Source organism: Pongo abelii, chromosome 22 (genome assembly GCF_028885655.2).
Source record: "Pongo abelii isolate AG06213 chromosome 22, NHGRI_mPonAbe1-v2.0_pri, whole genome shotgun sequence".
NCBI classification, from domain to species: Eukaryota; Metazoa; Chordata; class Mammalia; order Primates; family Hominidae; genus Pongo; species Pongo abelii.
Genome location: NC_072007.2, coordinates 46,710,918 through 46,730,304, shown reverse-complemented (window position 1 = coordinate 46,730,304; position 19,387 = coordinate 46,710,918). Strand labels below are relative to the sequence as shown.

At 46.1% G+C, this 19,387-nt stretch overlaps 1 protein-coding gene across 1 annotated transcript in view; it reads right to left on the bottom strand.

Annotated features, from left to right (window-relative positions):
- Nucleotides 1-3,888: 3,888 nt before the first annotated feature.
- Nucleotides 3,889-19,387, bottom strand: part of CHAF1B (chromatin assembly factor 1 subunit B) — a 29,805-nt gene continuing 14,306 nt past the window's right edge. The window contains exons 8-14 of the mRNA XM_002830667.5: nucleotides 17,896-17,989; nucleotides 11,892-11,961; nucleotides 11,266-11,357; nucleotides 9,103-9,244; nucleotides 7,390-7,821; nucleotides 5,328-5,422; nucleotides 3,889-4,442 (exon numbers count right to left, since the gene is read on the bottom strand). Of these exons, the coding sequence (XP_002830713.2) occupies nucleotides 4,351-4,442; nucleotides 5,328-5,422; nucleotides 7,390-7,821; nucleotides 9,103-9,244; nucleotides 11,266-11,357; nucleotides 11,892-11,961; nucleotides 17,896-17,989 (1,017 nt within the window). The 3' untranslated portion in view covers nucleotides 3,889-4,350. The remainder of the gene's footprint in view (nucleotides 4,443-5,327; nucleotides 5,423-7,389; nucleotides 7,822-9,102; nucleotides 9,245-11,265; nucleotides 11,358-11,891; nucleotides 11,962-17,895; nucleotides 17,990-19,387) is intronic.

Genomic DNA, 19,387 nt, shown 5'->3' with positions numbered 1-19,387 from the left:
GGGATTCATGCCAAGTGGGGAAGCAATGGGGGACTCCAAAACACCCAGCCTGCCCAGAGAACACACTGGGTACCCTAGATGACAAGGATATCCTGCTCCTAGAAACATCTAGAACGCCCCATCCGATCACTTTCCCTTCTCTCTTGCGTTGCCTCTCGACCTTCTCAGCTTGGCCCTCCTCACTTCAGGCTACAACCCAGTCTCCAACCCAGCTCTCCCAGGGCGCCTCAATATTCTGTTTTCCCTGTATTTACTTATGTTGGTCTCCCCAAGCCAGGATGTAGGCCCCAAGAGGGTGGTGGCTTTTGTCTGGTTTGTTCCTGAGGTGTCCTCTGGTACCCAGAGGATATTTGATAGACATTTCTTGAATGAATGAATGAATGAATGAATGAACAAAGGCATGGCCATGCACATACTGCTTTCATCATCCTCTCCCACCCCTGTCTGCTCAACAATGCTCCACTCTGGGTCCGGCCATCAGGGGCGGAAGCTGGCGTCTAAGGCCACTCTGTTCCCAAGACCGGACAGGGACGGGGATCACTTAGAGGAGGTGGGGCGGAGACATGGGACCTTCAGGCCTAAGGAAGCACAACTGCTGAGTGGATTCAGTGGGGACAGTGACCCCCAGTGGCCACTGAGAATTTGGGCATGAAAACAAGTGTGTTGCTTCAATATGCCAGGGAAGGGAAGTGCGATCTGGCTCAACTTCCAGCCGCATTAACTCAGTCTCTCGTTTCTCTGTGGGTGACCCCCCTACATTTTCTCTTACCCCTCTCCCCTACCAAAGCAAGCAAAGTCCAAGGTTTTCTAGCTGTAGAGACTTTTTCTGGGGAAGAAACAGGCACAGACCCATGAAGTAATTTGTCCAAGGTCTGTCTGTCCTACACACACACCCAAGGTTGAACTATAGCTTAATAACCAGGGAGGCTGCAGGAGTCCTGGGAGACCCCAGACCAGGGAAGAAGGGGCTGGAGCACCTCATCCTCCACCTCCTCCCTCTCCCCACTTGATGTTTCCAGAGCCAAGGACTCGGGACCTATGTTGTTTAAGTGAACACTGACAACTATTTAGGTAAGGAGGGCCAAGGGCATCGTTACACAGATGTGCTTTCAGCAAAGACGACGGAAGTGGATGTAAGGGAGGAAACTGGAGTAAACAAGGACCCCAGGAGACTTTCTCCCCTGCCCCGTGGCACATCCTCCTGTCCCTCCCTGCTGGAGGGCCCTGGCCCTGTGGGCACTTGCCGAGGATGGCTGGGCCCGTTATCCACGCTAACCTGAGGAGGAACCGCATACCCCTGTCCACCGTACGGGCCTCTGCATGAAATGGAGGCTTCACCCTCTGCTGCCCATGCTGAGCCTCCAGCTTTCTTCCTTCAAACGCCGACCTATCCTCATAATCCCAGATTCCAGGGAAGTCAGGTCAAGTTCTCCCAAGCAGTCTCCCCAAGCCTGAGCCTGATTTTCTTCTAGGCACCCCTAGCAGCAGGAACTAATATTCAACAGTAGGGTTGCTGGAGATATCTGGAAATACTGCTCAAAACAGAAACAAAGACCCCTCCAAGTACAGATCCAGAACCGTGAGAAGGATCTTCAACACAGCAGCCACTGTAAGGTAGAAGCCTGCCGAACCTTCAGGCTGGGCTCCCTTTGCAAAAGCTTTCCCAATACACTGCCCAGATGGTTGCGGGCAGTTTTAGCCTATGACACTGAGGTGACTTCACTTGGTCTTTTATTGCCAATTTTGATTTATATTTAAGGATGATGGCTGAGAACAGGCAGGCCATCAGGGGGCCCCCCACCCCAACTCCCACTATCAATGCACAATAAACAGATTTGTAAAACCTAATATTGTTCTTCTTTTTTTTTTTTTTTTTTTTGAGACAGAGTCTCGCTCTGTCGCCCAGGCTAGAGTACAGTGGCACCATCTCAGCTCACTACAAACTCCGCCTCCCGGGTTCAAGCAATTCTTGTGCCTCAGCCTCCCAAGTAGCTGGGATTACAAGTGTGTGCCACCGCGCCTGGCTAATTTTTGTATTTTTAGTAGAGATGGGGTTCCACCATGTTGGCCAGGCTGGTCTCAAACTCCCAACCTCAAGTGATCCACCCACCTTGGCCTCCCAAAGTGCTGGGATTACAGGTGTGAGCCACCACACCCAGCAAAACCTAATACTGTTCTTCCCCAGGTATGGCCAGGAAGCAGGCTGCTCAATAAGGACAGGGGACCCATGGTCATTCATCTGTCTGCACAGGATCAACAACTGCAAACCACACCTCACGCCAGCCGCATGACATCGAAAGCTGTCTCTTTTCAGAAGAGCTGATGGCACCTCCTGCATACTGTCCTTCAGTCCGCGGCCCCAGCAAAGGAGAATGTCAATCAGTGACGGGACAGAGATAATCAAGAAAATGCTTTCGGTCGGGCATGGTGGCTCACGCCTGTAATCCCAGCACTTTGGGAGGCTGAGGTGGGCGGATCACGAGGTCAGGTGCTGGAGACCAGCCTGACCAACAAGGTGAAACACCATCTCTACTAAAAATACAAAAATGAGCCGGGTGTGGTGGCGGATGCCTGTAATCCCAGCTACTCGAGAGGCTGAGGCAGGAGAATCCCTTGAACCCAGGAGGTGAGGTTGCAGTGAGTGGAGATTGCGCCACTGCACTCCAGACTGGGTGACAGAGCGAGACTCTGTCTCAAAAAAAAAAAAAAAAATGCTTTCAGTAGAAATGCATTTAACCAGAACAGACCGTATCCAGGGAAAGTTTTTTCCCTTAGATTTCTCAATCTTGGCTGCGCATCATAATTACTCCTGGAGCTTTAAGAAATCCGAATATTCAGACCATACCCCAGACTGATTAGGCCAAATCCTCCGAAGCAGGAACCCAGGCACTGGTATGTCTGCTCTTAGGTGATTTCAATATGCAGCTACAGTTGAGAACCACCCGTCAAAACAGATACCATTTGACCAGGCATGGTGTCTCACACCTGTAATCCCAACACTTTGGGAGGTTGGGGAGGGAGGATTACTTGAGCCCCAGGAGTTCGAGACCAGCCTGGGCAACATGGCAAAACCCCGTCTCCCCTAAAAATATAATAATTAGGCCAGGTGCAGTAGCTCACACCTGTAATCCCAGCATTTTGGGAGGCCGAGGCAGGCAGATCACCTGAGGTCAGGAGTTAGAGACCAGCCTAGCCAACATGGCAAAACCCCATCTCTACTAAAAATACAAAAATTAGCCGGATGTGTTGGCACACGCCTGTAATCCTAGCTACTCGAGAGGCAGAGGCAGGAGAATCGTTTGAACCCAGGAGGCGGAGGTTATAGTGAGCCGAGATCGTGCCACTGCACTCCAGCCTGGGCGACAGAGTGAGACTCCATCTCAAAAAAAAAAAGAAAAAAAAAAATATATAACACATATACGTGTGTGTATATATATATGTATCATATATATGTGTGTGTGTGCATGTGTGTGTGAAATTAGCATGGCATGGTGGCACATGCCTATAGTCCCAGCTACTCGGGAAGCTGAGGTGGAAGGATCGCTTGAGCCCAGGAGGTCGAGGCTGCAGTGGGCTGAGATAGCGCCACTGCACTCCAGCCTGGGCAACAGAGCAAGACCCTTTCTCAAAAAACAAAAAAGATACTTTTTTTGCTTTGAAAAACCAGTCTAAAAAACTAACCTATTTAGATACCAAAATGTATATGTATAAAATCTCAACTCTCTTTTTAGAATAAATAGATCCACAAAAATGCTAAGGAAATATACTACAACATTAACGAGGGTTACTTCTGGTGGGAAGATGATGGGTGATACCTATCTTTTTCACTTCACTTAGTTACTAACAGAATAAGCATCGTTACCTTTAAAATCAGAAAACAAACACAACTACCTTCCAAAGTTTAATCAATCAACTCCTTAGAAGTGAAATCTAACAATCACTTCAAATACTCTAAAATTCAACAGAGTAAAATCTCAAATTACTTTCTCATCTTCCTAACTGTTATTGAAAAGGAGTCCCTCCATGAAGTGTGTGCACTTTCCCGAGGATGCCAGGGAGGACTCACTGATTCTCACACTGGATAATGTTGAACCGCTCCAGTTTCAGAAACTCATCAAAAAGAGGATTTACTATGTTAAAACGTTCATGTCCCCAAGTTAAAAATGGATACTGAATACAACAGCATCCATATTTCTGGAGAAAAATCAGTACACATGTCACTTCTGTTATAGAAATCCATTTACAGTGTGTCCCGCTCCATGGAAGCCCTGGTCTCAGGCACCTCCAGCTTTACCGTCTCCCCGCACACACCGGGGGCCTGGTAGGCTTCGAGCAGAAGCCGAGGTCCTATCAAGGGTCCAGACTTTCCGTGCCTCCTTTGTTTTCATCAAGTCTGGGCCGCTTTAGCTCTGGTGGACTGCCCTGAGCGTCTCCAGGTGTCTCTACAACATTAACAAACATAAGGTTGGCAAGTAAATGAAGAATTCTGGAAGTCAAGGGCTGACATTTACAGAATACAGAGCCATGACACGGAACAGAGCTGCCTGGCAAGATCCTATACTGATATAATGGAAGTTCTATAGAGTGGTTCTCAACCAGGGGCGATTTTGCCTCTCAAGGGACAGTGGGCAATGTCTAGTGGCATTTTAGAATGTCATGGGCAAGCCGGGCGCGGTGGCTCACGCCTGTAATCGCAGCACTTTGGGAGGCTGAGGTGGGTGGATCATTTGAGGCCAGGAGTTCAAGAGCAGCCTGGCCAACATGGTGAAACCCCGACTCTACTAAAAATACAAAAATTACCCGGGTGTGACGGCGCATGCCTGTAGTCCCAGCTACTCGGGAGGCCAAGGCAGGAGAATTGCTTGAACATGGGAGGTGGAGATTGCAGTGAGCCGAAATCGTGCCACTGCATTCCAGCCTGGGCGACAGAGCAAGACTGCATCTCAAAAAAAAGAAGAAAAAAAAAAGAATGTCATGGGCAAGAAGTAGCACCCAGGGATGCTGCAAAACATCCTATAATACACAGGACAGACCTCCACAACAAAGAATTACCTGGCCCAAAAGGTCAATAGTCATCAGGTGGAGAAACTTGATCTAGACGATCTCCTACTGAACCCGCTCCCTGGCTCACCGGGATGCTCTCACTGGCCAGGTGCCTCCCTGCTGAGGCGTAAACAGGCAGCCAGTGGGTTTAAACAATGGTTCCAATAAGATGCATCCTTGCTGTCTCAGAACTGACTTGAAATTAGACGGCATTAATTTCCAAAAGAACAAAAGAGAAGATACTCTACCTTTCATTATATTAAACCAGTAACAATATTACTTACCTGACTGAATTTCTTCTGTAGAAGGGGTGGAAATCACACTGGTTGGTACAGAACTTGGTGGAGTGTCTGTCTTTAAGGGTGTTAAGTTCATTCTCCTTGATTAAAAAAAAAAAAGTAGAGGGGTGATGGCTCATTAGTGTCACAGGAATTGTTTATGTATGATACCAACCTTCAAAACTACCAAAGGAAATACTTAAATTTTCAGCTGAGCATATGGTTCAAGGCACTAAATAGTAAGATATGCCCACTTGTTTAATAACTGAGGATTACATTCATGTATTAAGTTAAACCATCACATTTATAACAGTCAACTTAAACCATAACCAGTCATCGAAAAGTTTCAAAACCTGTGTTCTGTTCATTACCCATGGTCTTGTGAACACTCTGCTGGCTGCTGTAAAAGGCAGTCAGATATGGTTTCTATATATGGAAAGTGCCAAAACACAGGTAATACTTTTTTAAAACCCGGAGTGTTGGGCCGGGCAAGATGGTTCACGCCTGTAATCCCAGCACTTTGGGGGGCTGAGGCAGGCAGATCACTTGAGGTCAGGAGTTTTCAACCAGCTTGACCAACATGGCGAAACCCCATCTCTACTACAAATGCAAAAAGTCAGCCAGGCATGGTGGTGCATGCCTGTAATCCCAGCTACCTGAGAGGCTGAGGTAGGAGAATCACTTGAACCCAAAAGGCGGAGGTTGCAGTGGGCAGAGAGCATGCCATCGCACTCCAGCCTGGGCAACAGAGCAAGACCCTGTCTCAAATGAGTAAATAAATAAAAACCCAGAGTCTTAATTTTCAACAACTATTCTTGTTTGCAAAAGATTATACCTTCAAGAAGCTTGGTAAATAATTCAGAAGAAATCAAGAGGGGGAAAATAATTTAATACCAAAAATAGTTCAAGGAATACCTTCCGTCACATAAAAATAGAAAAATTGTAAAATACATTGCTAATCTGCCGAAAGAAATGAGAGATTTTAAGAGGGCGTTAAAGCCAGCAACCCATACACATATTATGAACTTGCCAAAGAAGACCTGTTGGCGCAGGAGAGGCTGAGAGGCACAGGGCGCTTCTGTCCAGCTTGCCATCCCCACCACTCCCCTCTGCATCCCTCTTCCCAGCTGTCCTCCTGACTCAGTTTATGGGAAGGTTGGGAGGCAGAGGACTTGGTGGAGAAGGAACTGTACAGGATCAGAGGGGTAACCGGACATCAGCTGCAGGGGAAGGATGGAAACGGGAGGCTGTGCTGCCTGACGGCAGGATGTGCTAAGTGGCTCTGTATCCAGTAGGAGTGGCAGACAAAGGCGTGCGTGCCAGCCACACTGACGTAAGCAGGGAAGAAATGACTCTGCACCTCCTGGGGATTATTTGTTATCAGATCAGGACCCCTGTTTCTCACCGACCAGGCTGCTGGAGACATCAAACGCAGTCTCAGGAAGACACTCCTGGAATTGCCTACATCCTGGGCAGAACAGCATAAATAAAAAATGGGACCTGCTTCCTGTCCTTGGGGGCCCACAACCAGCAGGGGAAACTCAAGCATCAAAGCACCTGCTATGGAATCTGATGTGTGGTGACAAGGGAAAGGCTGAAGGGCCACAAAGACTGCAAACAGAGAGGATACATTCAAATGGGTCTTTCAGGAGACTCCTGGCATCACCAAGAGGAAGAGAGGTCCAGGGCTTCTCCAGAGAAGGGAAGGACAGAGGCCTCAAAGGGCAGAGTGTGCTCTGGGAAGATGACATTCAGGACTAGGCTAGAGATGAAGGCCACGGACTCGGGAGAGAGAGTGGCCACAGTCCTGGATGACAGGCTGCAGCCAAATCACAGTCTGTGTGTGTGCATAGGAGCCTGGGCTTTATCTAACAGGCAGGAACTGGAGGAACAAACAGAGGCCTATATGTAAGAAATGACACTCTCGGATTTGATGTTAAGAATCTTTCCGGCAACCTACTGGCATGAAGCATTCGCCGCCTGAAATTTCACCCGCAGCAGGGTGGGAGCGTTCTGTTTGCATTTGTGTTTCATTTTGCAATGACATCTTGTTCCAACAAGTTCTTACCGGGGTGTTGTCTTGCTCCAGGCTTGCAGTGTGTTCAGAGTGACCCTCCGGGATGGGTGGACTTTTGTGTTTTGACTACTGGGCTGCAGGCTCTTCTCCTCCGAAGGCCCCGGCAAGGGGCTTCTGACAGCAGGAGTGATGGAGGGAGGGTCCCTGATGGCTGTTGGGGCTGGGGCCTGTCTGGCCTGAGTGGGGGTCGTGCCGGGGCTGCTGGGGTCTTGGGTTCTGCTGGCAGGGGTTCCCTCTACCGGTCTGGGTCCTGGCGAAGACCCTCGATGTGTCTGACTCTTGGTTTTCTTTGCTGTATCAGGAGTTCTCATGCTCAAAACTGGCTTCTCTTTCAAAGGAATTCCAAGTTCATCTTTCTCAAATGTCACAAATGAGCAGTAACCGTCCGTGGAAGAAATGGCCAGGAAGGCGCCATCGCTGGACCTTCGTCCCCAAAACAGGGAAAAGTTACAGACCTTACCAACACTCTCACATCTAGTTAGAAGAGGGAAGTTCGAGCAAAATCACAAGCTTGTTTGAAGGCAAAAACCAGGGAAAAGATACGACTGGAAAAGAGTGTGTGATAGCGACTCATTTGTGCAGTTTCATCGCGATTTGCTAAGTCGCTGCAACGTATCTGTGCTACTAGCAACTTTCACTTGAATAGGCCGGGTGCAGTGGCTCACGCCTGTAATCCCAGCACTTTGGGAGGCCAAGGCAGGTGGATCATTTGAGGTCAGGAGTTCGAGAACAGCCTAACCAACATGGTGAAACCCTGTCTCTACTACAAATACAAAAAAATTAGCCAGGCATGGTGGCAGGCGCCTGTAATCCCAGCTATTTGGGAGGCTGAGGCAAGAGAATTGCTTGAACCCAGGAGGCAGAGGTTGTAGTGAGCCAAGATCGTTCCACTGCACTCCAGCCTGGGTGACAGAGTGAGACTCCGTTTCAAAAAGAAACCTCACACTGGGCCAAGCAGGCCATGGGGGCTGAATTGGGGACCGAAAGGTGGCGGAAGGGCAGTGCTGAGTGACATCCTCTACACAGGCCCAGCTCGGGGCACTTCCCTGTCCTGGGCAGCAGGGGGCATGCAGGAAAGGGCTTCCTCCTGGAGGCCTCAGGAGTCCCCAGATGGCCAGGGAGTCTACAAGGCCTCCCCTCAGTTTATCAAAGTCCAGTTAACCCCACAAGGCAATCTGAATGCCATCAAAACCCACCGGTGTGAAAATAAGCAGCAAGTATTGTGGCAAACTAGAAACGGCTTTCCTTTTAATGTTGATTCCTTTAAAAAACAAAATTGGGGCCAGGCGTGGTGGCTCACGCCTGTAATCCCAGCACTTTGGGAGGCTGAGGCAGGAGGATCGCTTGAGTCCAGGAGTTTGAGACCAGCCTGGCCAACAGGGCGAAACCCCATCTCTACTAAAACCACAAGGATTAGCCAGGCGTAGTGGTGCACACCTGTAATCCCAGCTAGTTGGGAAGCTGAGGCATGAAAATCACTTGAACCTGGGAGGTGGAGGTTGCAGTGAAACGAGATCACACCACTGCACTCCAGCCTGGGTGACAGAGTGATACTCGGTCTCAAAAAAATAAATAAGAAACAAAATTGGTGACTATGTCCCCCAAAGCCATCTTTAGTAATGAAATGCTCCCTGACCCTGGGGTGTCTTCCAGGATACAGCCACGGTCTCCTTCACTCACTCTCCTTCATTAGCAGCCACTCACCATGAAATGTCACTGAGGGTGTGGTAATGTATATTAGACACATAACCGAAAGGGAAGGGCTGCTGGGTGTCATACAGAAGCACGGAGTCCTCCGAGGCCACAGCAAACACCAGGCGATAGGGCAGACTCATCAGCTCCACACCTGGGGGTCGGGGACAGAAACAAAGTAAAACCGCAGAAACAAGGCTTCTGACCGGGTGCAATGGCTCACGCCTAGAATCCTAACACTTTGAGAGGCCGAGCCGGGTGGATAACTTGAGCTCAGGAGTTCCAGACCTGCCTAAGCAACATGGCAAAACCCCGTCTTTATCAAAAATACAAAAATTAGCCAGGCGTGGGGGTGTGTGCCTGTAGTACCAACTACTCAGGAGGCTGAGACAGGAGAATCGCTTGAACCCAGGAGGTGGAGGTTGCAGTGAGCTGAGATTGCACCACCATACTCCAGCCTTGGCGGCAGAGGAAGACTCTGTCTCAAAAAAAAAAAAAAAAAAAAGAATATTTATAATAACAATACATCCAGCATCCACTAAGGTAAAATTCAGTGTCTGATATCTAATCAAAAAGTATCAGGCAAACAAAAACAGGAAGATATGACCCACAATGAGGAGAAAAAAAATCAAAACCAATCTGTATACAAGGACATTAAAAGAGCTATTATAACTGCATTCTATATGCTTAAGAAGCAAGAGGAAACTGAGGCGGGCAGATCACCTGAGGTCAGGAGTTCGAAACCAGCCTGGCCAACATGGCAAAACCCTGCCTCTACTAAAAATAAAAAAAGTAGCTGGGTGTGGTGGTGCACGCCTGTAATCCCGGCTACTTGTGAGGCTGAGGTGGGAGATTCACTTGAACCTGGGAGGCGAAGGTTGCAGCAAGCTGAGATTATACCACTGCACCCCAGCCTGGGCAACAGAGCAAGACTGCTTCTCAAAAAAAAAAAAAAAAAGAAAGCAGCAAGAGGAAAAATGGAGCATGGAGAGGCACCGAATATATAAGGAAAACCCAAAGTGAATCTCTAGAGATGAGAACCACAACAACGAAAAACACACTGGATGGGACCAAGGGCAGAGTATACAGAAGAAAAGGTTAGCAAACTCAAAACACAGCTATAGAGACTTCCAAAATCAAACACTGGAAGAAGAAAAAAACAAAAAAAGTAAGCAGTATCAAAGGACAGGAACTAATTTCAAAGGACCTAATATAATACATGTGTAATGAGAGTATTTGAATAAGAGAAGGGAATAACAGAAATAATATTTGAAGGAAAAATGGCTGAAACTTCCCAAATGTAATAAATGTAATAAAAACCATAAACTGATAGATCTACGAAGTTCAATGAACCCCAAGCACAAGAAAACAAAGAAAATGGCTGGGCGTGGTGGCTCACACCTATAATCCCAGTACTTTGGGAGGCCAAGGCGGGTGGATCACCTGAGGTCAGGAGTTCGAGACCAGCCTGGCCAACATGGCAAAATTCCATCTCTACTAAGAATACAAAAATTAGCTGGGTGTGGTGGCATGTGCCTGTAATCCCAGCTACTCTGGAGGATAGGAGGGAGAATCCCTTGAACCTGGGAGGCAGAGGTTGCAGTGAGCCAAGATTACACCACTGCACTCCAGCCTGGGCGACAGAGCAAGACCCCATATCAAAAAAAACAAAAAAAAAGAAAAAGAAAATTGATAATGAGAGACATAGACAAACAAAAGGAGTACTTCTATTCCTTTCAAAGTGCCTTAAGCAAGAAAATATATCCTGAAGGAAAAAAAAAAAAACTGACATGTATTTTGATAACCCCAGTCTTTGCTCCAGCTTTTAAAAATAACTAAACCGGGCCGGGCACAGGGGCTCACACCTGTAATACCAGCACTTTGGGAGGCCGAGGCAGGTGGATCACTTGAGTCCAGGAGTTCAAGACCAGCCTTGGCAACATGGTGAAACGCTGTCGCTACCAAAAATACAAAAATTAACCAGTCTCATAACCTGGTCTCAAAATAAATAAATAAATAGATTTAAATATAAAAATAAAATATTTAAAAAATAACTGAACTGAACCAAACCCAGATACCCACCTTTCCCCATAAGACAGAATCCGAAACTCCACCCTACTCTGGTGACCTGTTTCGGAGAGAAAACATAATACACCCCTAAGGCTCTGAGGATACCTGTTTCCACCACTGGCCTCAGTTCAAAGTAGACCGGACAGCAGCGAACAGCAAGAGTGGCTTTTCCAGGACACGGAAGATGAGCGATGGGCCTAATGGATTAATTGCAGTGTTAGGAAAAGGCACTGTGACTCAGCAAAAGCAAAAAAAAAGGTAAACATTTTGGCAGGGCATGGTGGCTCACACCTATAATCCCAGCACTTTGGGAGGAGGAGGCAGGCGGATCACCTGAGGTCAGGAGTTCAAGACCAGCCTGGCCAACATGACAAAACCCCATCTCTACTAAAAAAAAAAAAAATACAAGCTGGGTGCAATGACTCATGCCTGTATTCCCAGCACTTTGGGAGGCCGAGGCAAGCGGACCACTTGAGGTCAGCAGTTTGAAACCCACCTGGCCAACATGGTGCAACCCCATCTCTACTAAAAATACAAAAATTAACTGGGGGTGGTGGCGGGCACCTGTAATCCCAGCTACTCGAGAGGCTGAGGCAGGAGAATCACTTGAACCTGGGAGGCAGAGGTTGCAGTGAGCAGAGATCGCACCATTGCACTCCAGCCTGGGCGACAAGAGCGAGACTCCGTCTAAAAAAAACGTAAACATTTCAAACATTTCCTTAACTGCATACCTTTTAAGATTCTTCCTGGAGAAAACATAAGTGGTATTCATTACATTTTCACCAGATTCCACACATCCAGCTGGGGAAAAGGGAAGGGAGGGAGAGGAAAGAAAAGTCACTGTTTCAGCAAACTGTTCACCAACAGAAACTCAAGAGCCTTCAGTTCCGGTTTACAAAATAGTGCCCCCCGAAGTTATATTCTCTGGACAATGTTGTGACTGAGCACAAAAACAAATATTCCGGCACTGTCTGTTCTCAGCCCTTACTCCAGTTCTACCTACCTGTCATCTCTACCTACCTGTGGGCAATCCCCGGGGACCTGGTTCTGATCTTGGGACGGGAGAACATAGTGAGCCTTTGCCATAGGGCACCTTTGAGCCTCCAGGCAATTCCTCGATTGAAGCACTGTGACTAGATTCAGCTGCCCAGGCTCCTCTCTCCCTAGGACCCTCATCTCTATTTCCTGGATTCCAGCCTTGGATGCCATCCAAAGGCTGAGACTCGCCTTTCCCCAACTTCCCTATCCAGCCATGAGGCTGCCAGGAGACCCTGCCCTCTGCTGAAACCTCCAGCCTCCTTCAGAACCTGACTTCGCTCTGGGGAACAGTCCCCATCTGAGAGCTCTTCTCCACTCACCCCCTGCTGTACTTAAAACAGTTCAGCCCTGTCAGAGTGACCATCATACACTGCTGCTCTTGGAAACATCTCCCTGTTTTATGCTATTTCTTGATACATATACACACACATAACTTTACATATGACTGTTTCATATCTACCAGGGAGGGCAGTAGACAGTATCAATAGTCTTTTTTAATTATTATTATTAATACATTCTACATAGCTGCCCTCTTTTTTTTTTCTTTTGAGACGGAGTCTTGCTCTGTCACCCAGGCTGGAGTGCAATGGCGTGATCTTGGCTCACTGCAACCTCCACCTCCCAGGTTCAAGCAATTCTCCTGCCTCAGCCTCCTGAGTAGCTGGGATTACAGGTGCCTGCCACGATGCCCAGCTAATTTTTGTATTTTTAGTAGAGATGGGGTTTCACCATGTTGGCCAGGGTGGTCTCGAACTCCTGACCTCAGGTGATCTGCCCTCCTTCACCTCCCAAAGTGCTGGGATTACAGGCATGAGTCACTGCACCCAGGCCCCTCTTTTCATCCCACTCCATTCTTCCATCCCCAGGAAATCCATTTTAACATTCAACAAACCATTATGTCATCTGTATATTTCCTCCATGCTCATATAATCATTACAATCAGTTATAACTCAATCACAGGTATACCTCTATGATGTTTTTTATTGAGTCCATTTGTTTTACAAAACAGGGTATTATTGACACTTCTCCTTATTTTGCTTGTTTCAATCAACTACTCATGAAAGTTAACTTGCATAGCACTGATGCATTATTTTTTTGTAGCTGCATAATATTTACCGCAAGATTCATTCACCCAACCTCTGTTAATGAGTATTTTTTTTGCTTTTGGTTTTTTACCACTATAAACAATGCTTGCAATAAGCATCCTTGAACACATACTTTTTTTTTTTTTTTTTGAGACAGAGTCTCACTCTGTTGCCCAAGCTAGAGTGCAGTGGTGCGATCTTGGCTCACTGCAACCTCTGCCTCCTGGGTTGGAGCGATTCTCCTGCCTCAGGCTCCCGAGTAGCTGGGATTACAGGTGTGCATCACCACGCCCGGCTAATTTTTGTATTTTTAGTAGAGACAGGGTTTTGCCATGTTGGCCAGGCTGGTCTTGAACTCCAGACCTCAGGTGATCCACCCACCTTGGACTCCCAGAGTGCTGGGATTACAGGCTTGAGCCACCATGCCCGGCCGGTTTCCAGTCTTACTTGGGTCTTCTCCATTCCTAGAATGTCCTCCTATATTTCCTTACAAGAGTTTTCTATTTTTACCTTTTGTGTTTAAGTACTGAATTCACCTGGAATTTATTTTTTACATCTAGGCAAGGGGTCCAATTTTACCTTCCTCCACATAGCTGGCTACCCCAGCACTACTCATTCAATACTAGAACCCTCCCTTTGCAAGATCCATCTCTTGTACAACATGGTGATTATGGTTCATAACAATGTATTATATTCCTGAAAAATGCTAAGAGATATAAAGTGTTCAAACCACAGAAATCCTAATTATGTGAGACCATGCTATGCTAATTAGCTAGATTTAGTCATTCCACAACATATATATACTTCAAAACATCATGTCGTACACAACTACATACAATTTCATCTGTCAATTAAAGAAAAAAAGAGGAGGCCGGGTGCAGTGGCTCACGCCTGTAATCCCAGTACTTTGGGAGGCTGAGGCAGGTGGATCACTTGAGGTCAGAAGTTTGAGACCACACTGGCCAACATGGTAAAACCTCATCTCTACTAAAAATACAAAAATTAGCCGGGCATGGTGGCGGGCGCCTGTAATCCCAGCTACTTGGGAGGCTGAGGCAGAAGAATCGCTTGAACTCAGGAGATGGAGGTTGCAGTGAGCCAAGATCACGCCAATGCTCTCAAGCCTGGGCGACAAAAGGTGAAACTCTCTCAAAAAAAAAAAAAGGAACAGGTCTTTGTCCAATCTCAACACTTCCCAGCCTTCTTAATGACATATTCTTGTCCTATCTGCCTTCAGTGTCTAATTCTCTTGAGAATTATTTAAGTAACATACAATTAATTACAAATAAGTAATAGATTTTTTTCCACTGGAACAGCACCTGAGGTCATATATTAAATCGCCTTATATCCTGAGATCTTTTTCTGGATTCTGTGTTCTGGTCCACTAATCTATTTGTTTGGTCCTATAGCAACACCATATTGATTGGATAAAAGTAGTGTTATAGGATCTTCTGACATGTGGTGAGGCAAATGCCCTCCCAAGTATCACTGTTTTTTTTTTTTTTCATACTTCCTTGGCTATTCTTCAGCATTTATTCTACTAAACAAAGCTGAGATTTCATCCAATTAAAAAAAAATTTTAATGCAATTCTAACTGGAAATGAAATTAGTATGTTAATTGTTAGAACATGATATCTCTTTCCATTTGTTCAGAACTTGCTTTATAATCTTCAGTAAGACCTTCTAGACTTCTCCATAAAGGTCCTGCCCCTTTCTTATTAAATTTACTTCTGCCTGGGTGTGGTGGCTCACACCTGTAATCCCAGCTCTTTGGGAGGCCGAGGCGGAAGGGGTGCTTGAGCCCAGGAGTTTAAGACCAGCCTGGGCAACATAGCAAGACCATGTCTCTACAAAAAAATAAGAAAATTAGCCAGGCACGGTGCTACACGGCCGTGGTCCCAGCTACTAGGGAGGCTGAGGTGGGAGGATTCCCTGAACTCAGGAGATCAAGGCTGATGCAGTGGGCCATGATCACACCACTGTACTCCAGCCCGGGTGACAGAGTTAAATCCTGTCTCAAAAAACAAATAAATAAATTTACTCTATGTGTTTTGCAGGCTTTGCAGTACTATGAATGAAATATTTCTCCTCCTTCCATTTCTAAGTAGTACTCACTGCCAATATAGATGAAAGATACAAATTTTTATATATTTTACAATATCCAGCCATCTTATCAAATTCTTTTTAAAATTCTAATACTATTTTTAAAATCTCTTGGATTTTCTAGAAATACAATCCTATTGCAGTTTTTTATCTGTTCTTTTCCAATCTTTGTAATTTCATTTTCCTGTTTTTCCCACACTTACTAACACCACAAAAAACAATAATGTTGATAACAGACATCCATTTGCTACTTGATTTTAATTGAAAATATTTTTAGAGTGGCCACTTAGTTAAGGATTTGCTACTGGGGCCTGGCTCAGTGGCTCACACCTGTAACCTGTAATCCCATCACTTTGGGAGGCCAAGGTGGGCAGATCACCTGAGGTCAGGAGTTTGGGACCAGCCTGGCCAACATGGCGAAACCCCATCTCTACTAAAAACACAAAAATTATCTGGTCGTGGTGGCAGGCGCCTGTAATCGCAGCTACTCAGGAGGCTGAGGCAGGAGAATCGCTTGAACCCAGGAGGTGGAGGCTACAGTGAGCCAAGATGGTGCCACTGCACTCCAGCCTGCGTGACAAAGCGAGACTCTGTTTAAAAAAAAAAAAAAAAAAAAGGCCAGCATGATGGCTCACACCTGTAATCCCAGCACTTTGGGAGGCCGAGGTGGGTGGATCACCCGAGGTCCGGAGTTCGAGGCCAGACTGACTGACATGGAAAAACCCCCGTCTCTACTAAAAATACAAAATTAGCTGGGCGTGGTGGCGCATGCCTGTAATCCCAGCTACTCCGGAGGCTGAGGCAGGAGAACGGCTTGAACCCAGGAGGCGGAGGTTGCTGTGAGCCGAGATCGTGCCATTGCACTCCAGCCTGGGCAACAAGAGCGAAACTCCATCTCAAAATAAATAAATAAATAAAAATAATAAATAAATAAATAAATAAATAAATAAAAAGGTCAGGCGTGGTGGCTCACGCCTGTAATCCCAGCACTTTGGGAGGCCGATGCAGGAGGATCACAAGGTCAGGAGTTCGAGACCAGCCTGACCAACATGGTGAAACCCCGTCTCTACTTAAAATACAAAAATTAGCCGGAAGTGGTGGCGCACACCTGTAATCCCAGCTACTCAGGAGGCTGAGGCAGGAGAATCGCTTGAACCTGGCAGGCGGAGGCTGCAGTGAGCTGAGATCGCACGACTGCACTCCACCTGGGCAACAGAGTGAAACTCCGTCTCAAAACAAACAAACAAACAAAAAAAGGATTTATTACTGGGTTTAGTGAATGACTTTTAATAAATGTTTAGTAACTAACTTCAGTAAATATGACCTAAACAACTACTTATTCTTGGGCCTGAGACTTCTTGAGCCAAAGTGTCATTCGCACATGTTCCGCAGTGTTCTTTAAAGCCCCACCCACACAGCTGCATGTGTGATTCATACCCTTCTCAGGCCCTCCCTGGCTCAGCTGGGATGGGACTCAGCGGCAAACCTGGCCAGTGCCCTCCCGTTTGGCCCAACCCTGGGCTATGTTGTCATCTTTATGCACAGGATGGTCCTGGAGCCATGGCAATGAGCAGACATTCTCCTCTGAGAACACTGTGGCCACAATACTGCCTAGCCTTATCTTGCTGGGCTGAGCCCCTTGCCTTCCTAGGGACATAGGGACAATAAACCTATCTAGTCCTTGCTACTTGGCTGACCTTTTGATTTTGACCACTGCTGCTTCCACAAGTTTGTCCATGAGTCTAATCCTGTCATAAATGCGCTTCTTTATTGAGGAGAATAAAAATAATAAAGGAGCTTTATCTTTAGCTTTAGCACTATGGCTTCTATATACATGTTAATGAATGAAAAAGCATTCATTAAAAGGTTTAAATAGTAAAGTTTCTTTTTTTTTTTTTTTTTTTTTTGAGATAAGATATCACTCTGTTGCCCAGCCTGGAGTACAGTGGTGTGATCTTGGCTCACTACACCCTCTGCCTCCCGGGTTCAAGCGATTCTCCTACCTCAGTCTCCCAAGTAGCTGGGATTACAGATATGCGCCACCACACCCAGTTAATTTTTGTATTTTCAGTAGAGAGGGGGTTTCACCATGTTGGCCAGGCTGGTCATGAACTCTTGACCTCAAGTGATCCGCCCACCTCAGCCTCCCAAAGTGCTGGGATTACAGGTGTGAGCCACTGTACCCGGCCAAAAGTTAAATTTATCTAAGAGAAAATGCCTATCATTTTAATCTCATAACTCCCAAACTTTTCCGCACATTAGAATCACTTGGAAATCTTTTTAAAATTCCAAAAGCCAGGCCACCCAGACCAATTACGCTACAATCTCTAGGGGTGGGACATAGGTGCCAACGTGTTTTTTGAAGCTCTCCTGGAGGTTCCAATGGGCAGGTAAGTCGGGGACCCCCACTCTGATCAGCATTCACTGAGCTGATAAGCAGCAGCGTAAAATGGGAGCAGACATCCCCACTCGGCCATCATTCCCTCAAGTCCAAAGCTACGAAACACACCTGGCGTGAGGAGCAAAGATCCGTCGGGAGTGAAACTCAGTCTACGGAAGAAAGACTTCATGCTGTCGTCATGAAACATCCGGTAGCTTCTTGCCTGTCGCACACAAAATTTATTTTTATTATTTTGTTTGTTTGTTTCTTTTCTACACACAAAGTTTAAACATTTTTCCAAATCTTTACACTCACAATAAAGGCTTCCCAACTGCTGTATGTGCCTATGGTTTTCTTTACATAGTGTCATTTATTGTTGACATAATCATAAATGAAACTGAAACATATTACAAATCAAATAATTGTACAACACCGCAAGGGTAAACATTCATGAAAACTGACCACACATTTTTGTTAGGTAAAGCTCTATGTATATATGTGTGTTTTACATGGTTCTAAAATTATTTTTAAAAACTCTTAAGAACAAAAACCACAGGGTCAACAGTGGCATGTCTGGGGCCTGAGACTGGCAGACAGTAGGAAGATGACCAGGAGACCTCTGCTTTCTATCTGTGTGGATTCATTAGAATTTCCAACTGAATGCACTCTTTAGAGACAGAGTCTCGCTCTGTTACCCAGGCTAGAGTGCAGTGGCACAATCATAGGTCACTGCAACCTAGAACTTCTGGGCTCAAAGCAATACTCCTGTCTCAGCCTCCTGAGTAGCTGGGACTATAGGACTAAAGGGTGCTATTAATAAATGCACCCTTTAAAAAAAGAAAATAGTGGATTATTAAACTGGTAATCATTAATCTTTTAAAACAACATTTCTTTAACACCTGTCTGGGACACTTTTACTACTATTTATAAACATCAAGCATTTGACAGACATGGTGGCTCACACCTGTAATCCCAGCACTTTGGGAGGCCGAGGCAGACGGATCACTTGAGTCCAGGAGTACGAGACCAGCCTGGCCAACATAGCAAAACCCCATCTCTACTAAAAATACAAAAATTATCTGAGTGTGGTGGCACACGCCTGTAATCCCAGCTTCTCAGGAGGCTGAGGCAGGAGAACCGCTTGAACCCAGGAAGCAAAGGTTGCAGTGAGCCAAGATCGTGCCACTGCACTCCAGCCTGGGTGACAGAGCCAGACACTGTCTCAACAAACAAACAAGCATTTAATTCTTAAGAACACAAGGAAGCAGGCATTACTATTCATATATATGTAATAGATATATTTATATATATAATATAAAAATATATACTATATAATATAAATATATAACATATAAAAGTATATATTATATATAATATATATAAAAATATATATACACATATTTTTTTTTGAGACAGAGTTTCGCTCTTGTTGCCCAGGCTGGAGTGCAATGGCGCAATCTCAGCTCACCGCAACCTCCACCTCCCAGGTTCCAGTGATTCTCCTGCCTCAGCCACCGGAGTAGCTGGGACTACAGGCGTGCGCCACTATGCCCAGCAAATTTCTGTATTTTTAGTAGAGACAGGGTTTCAACATGTTAGCCAGGCTAGTCTCGAACTCCTG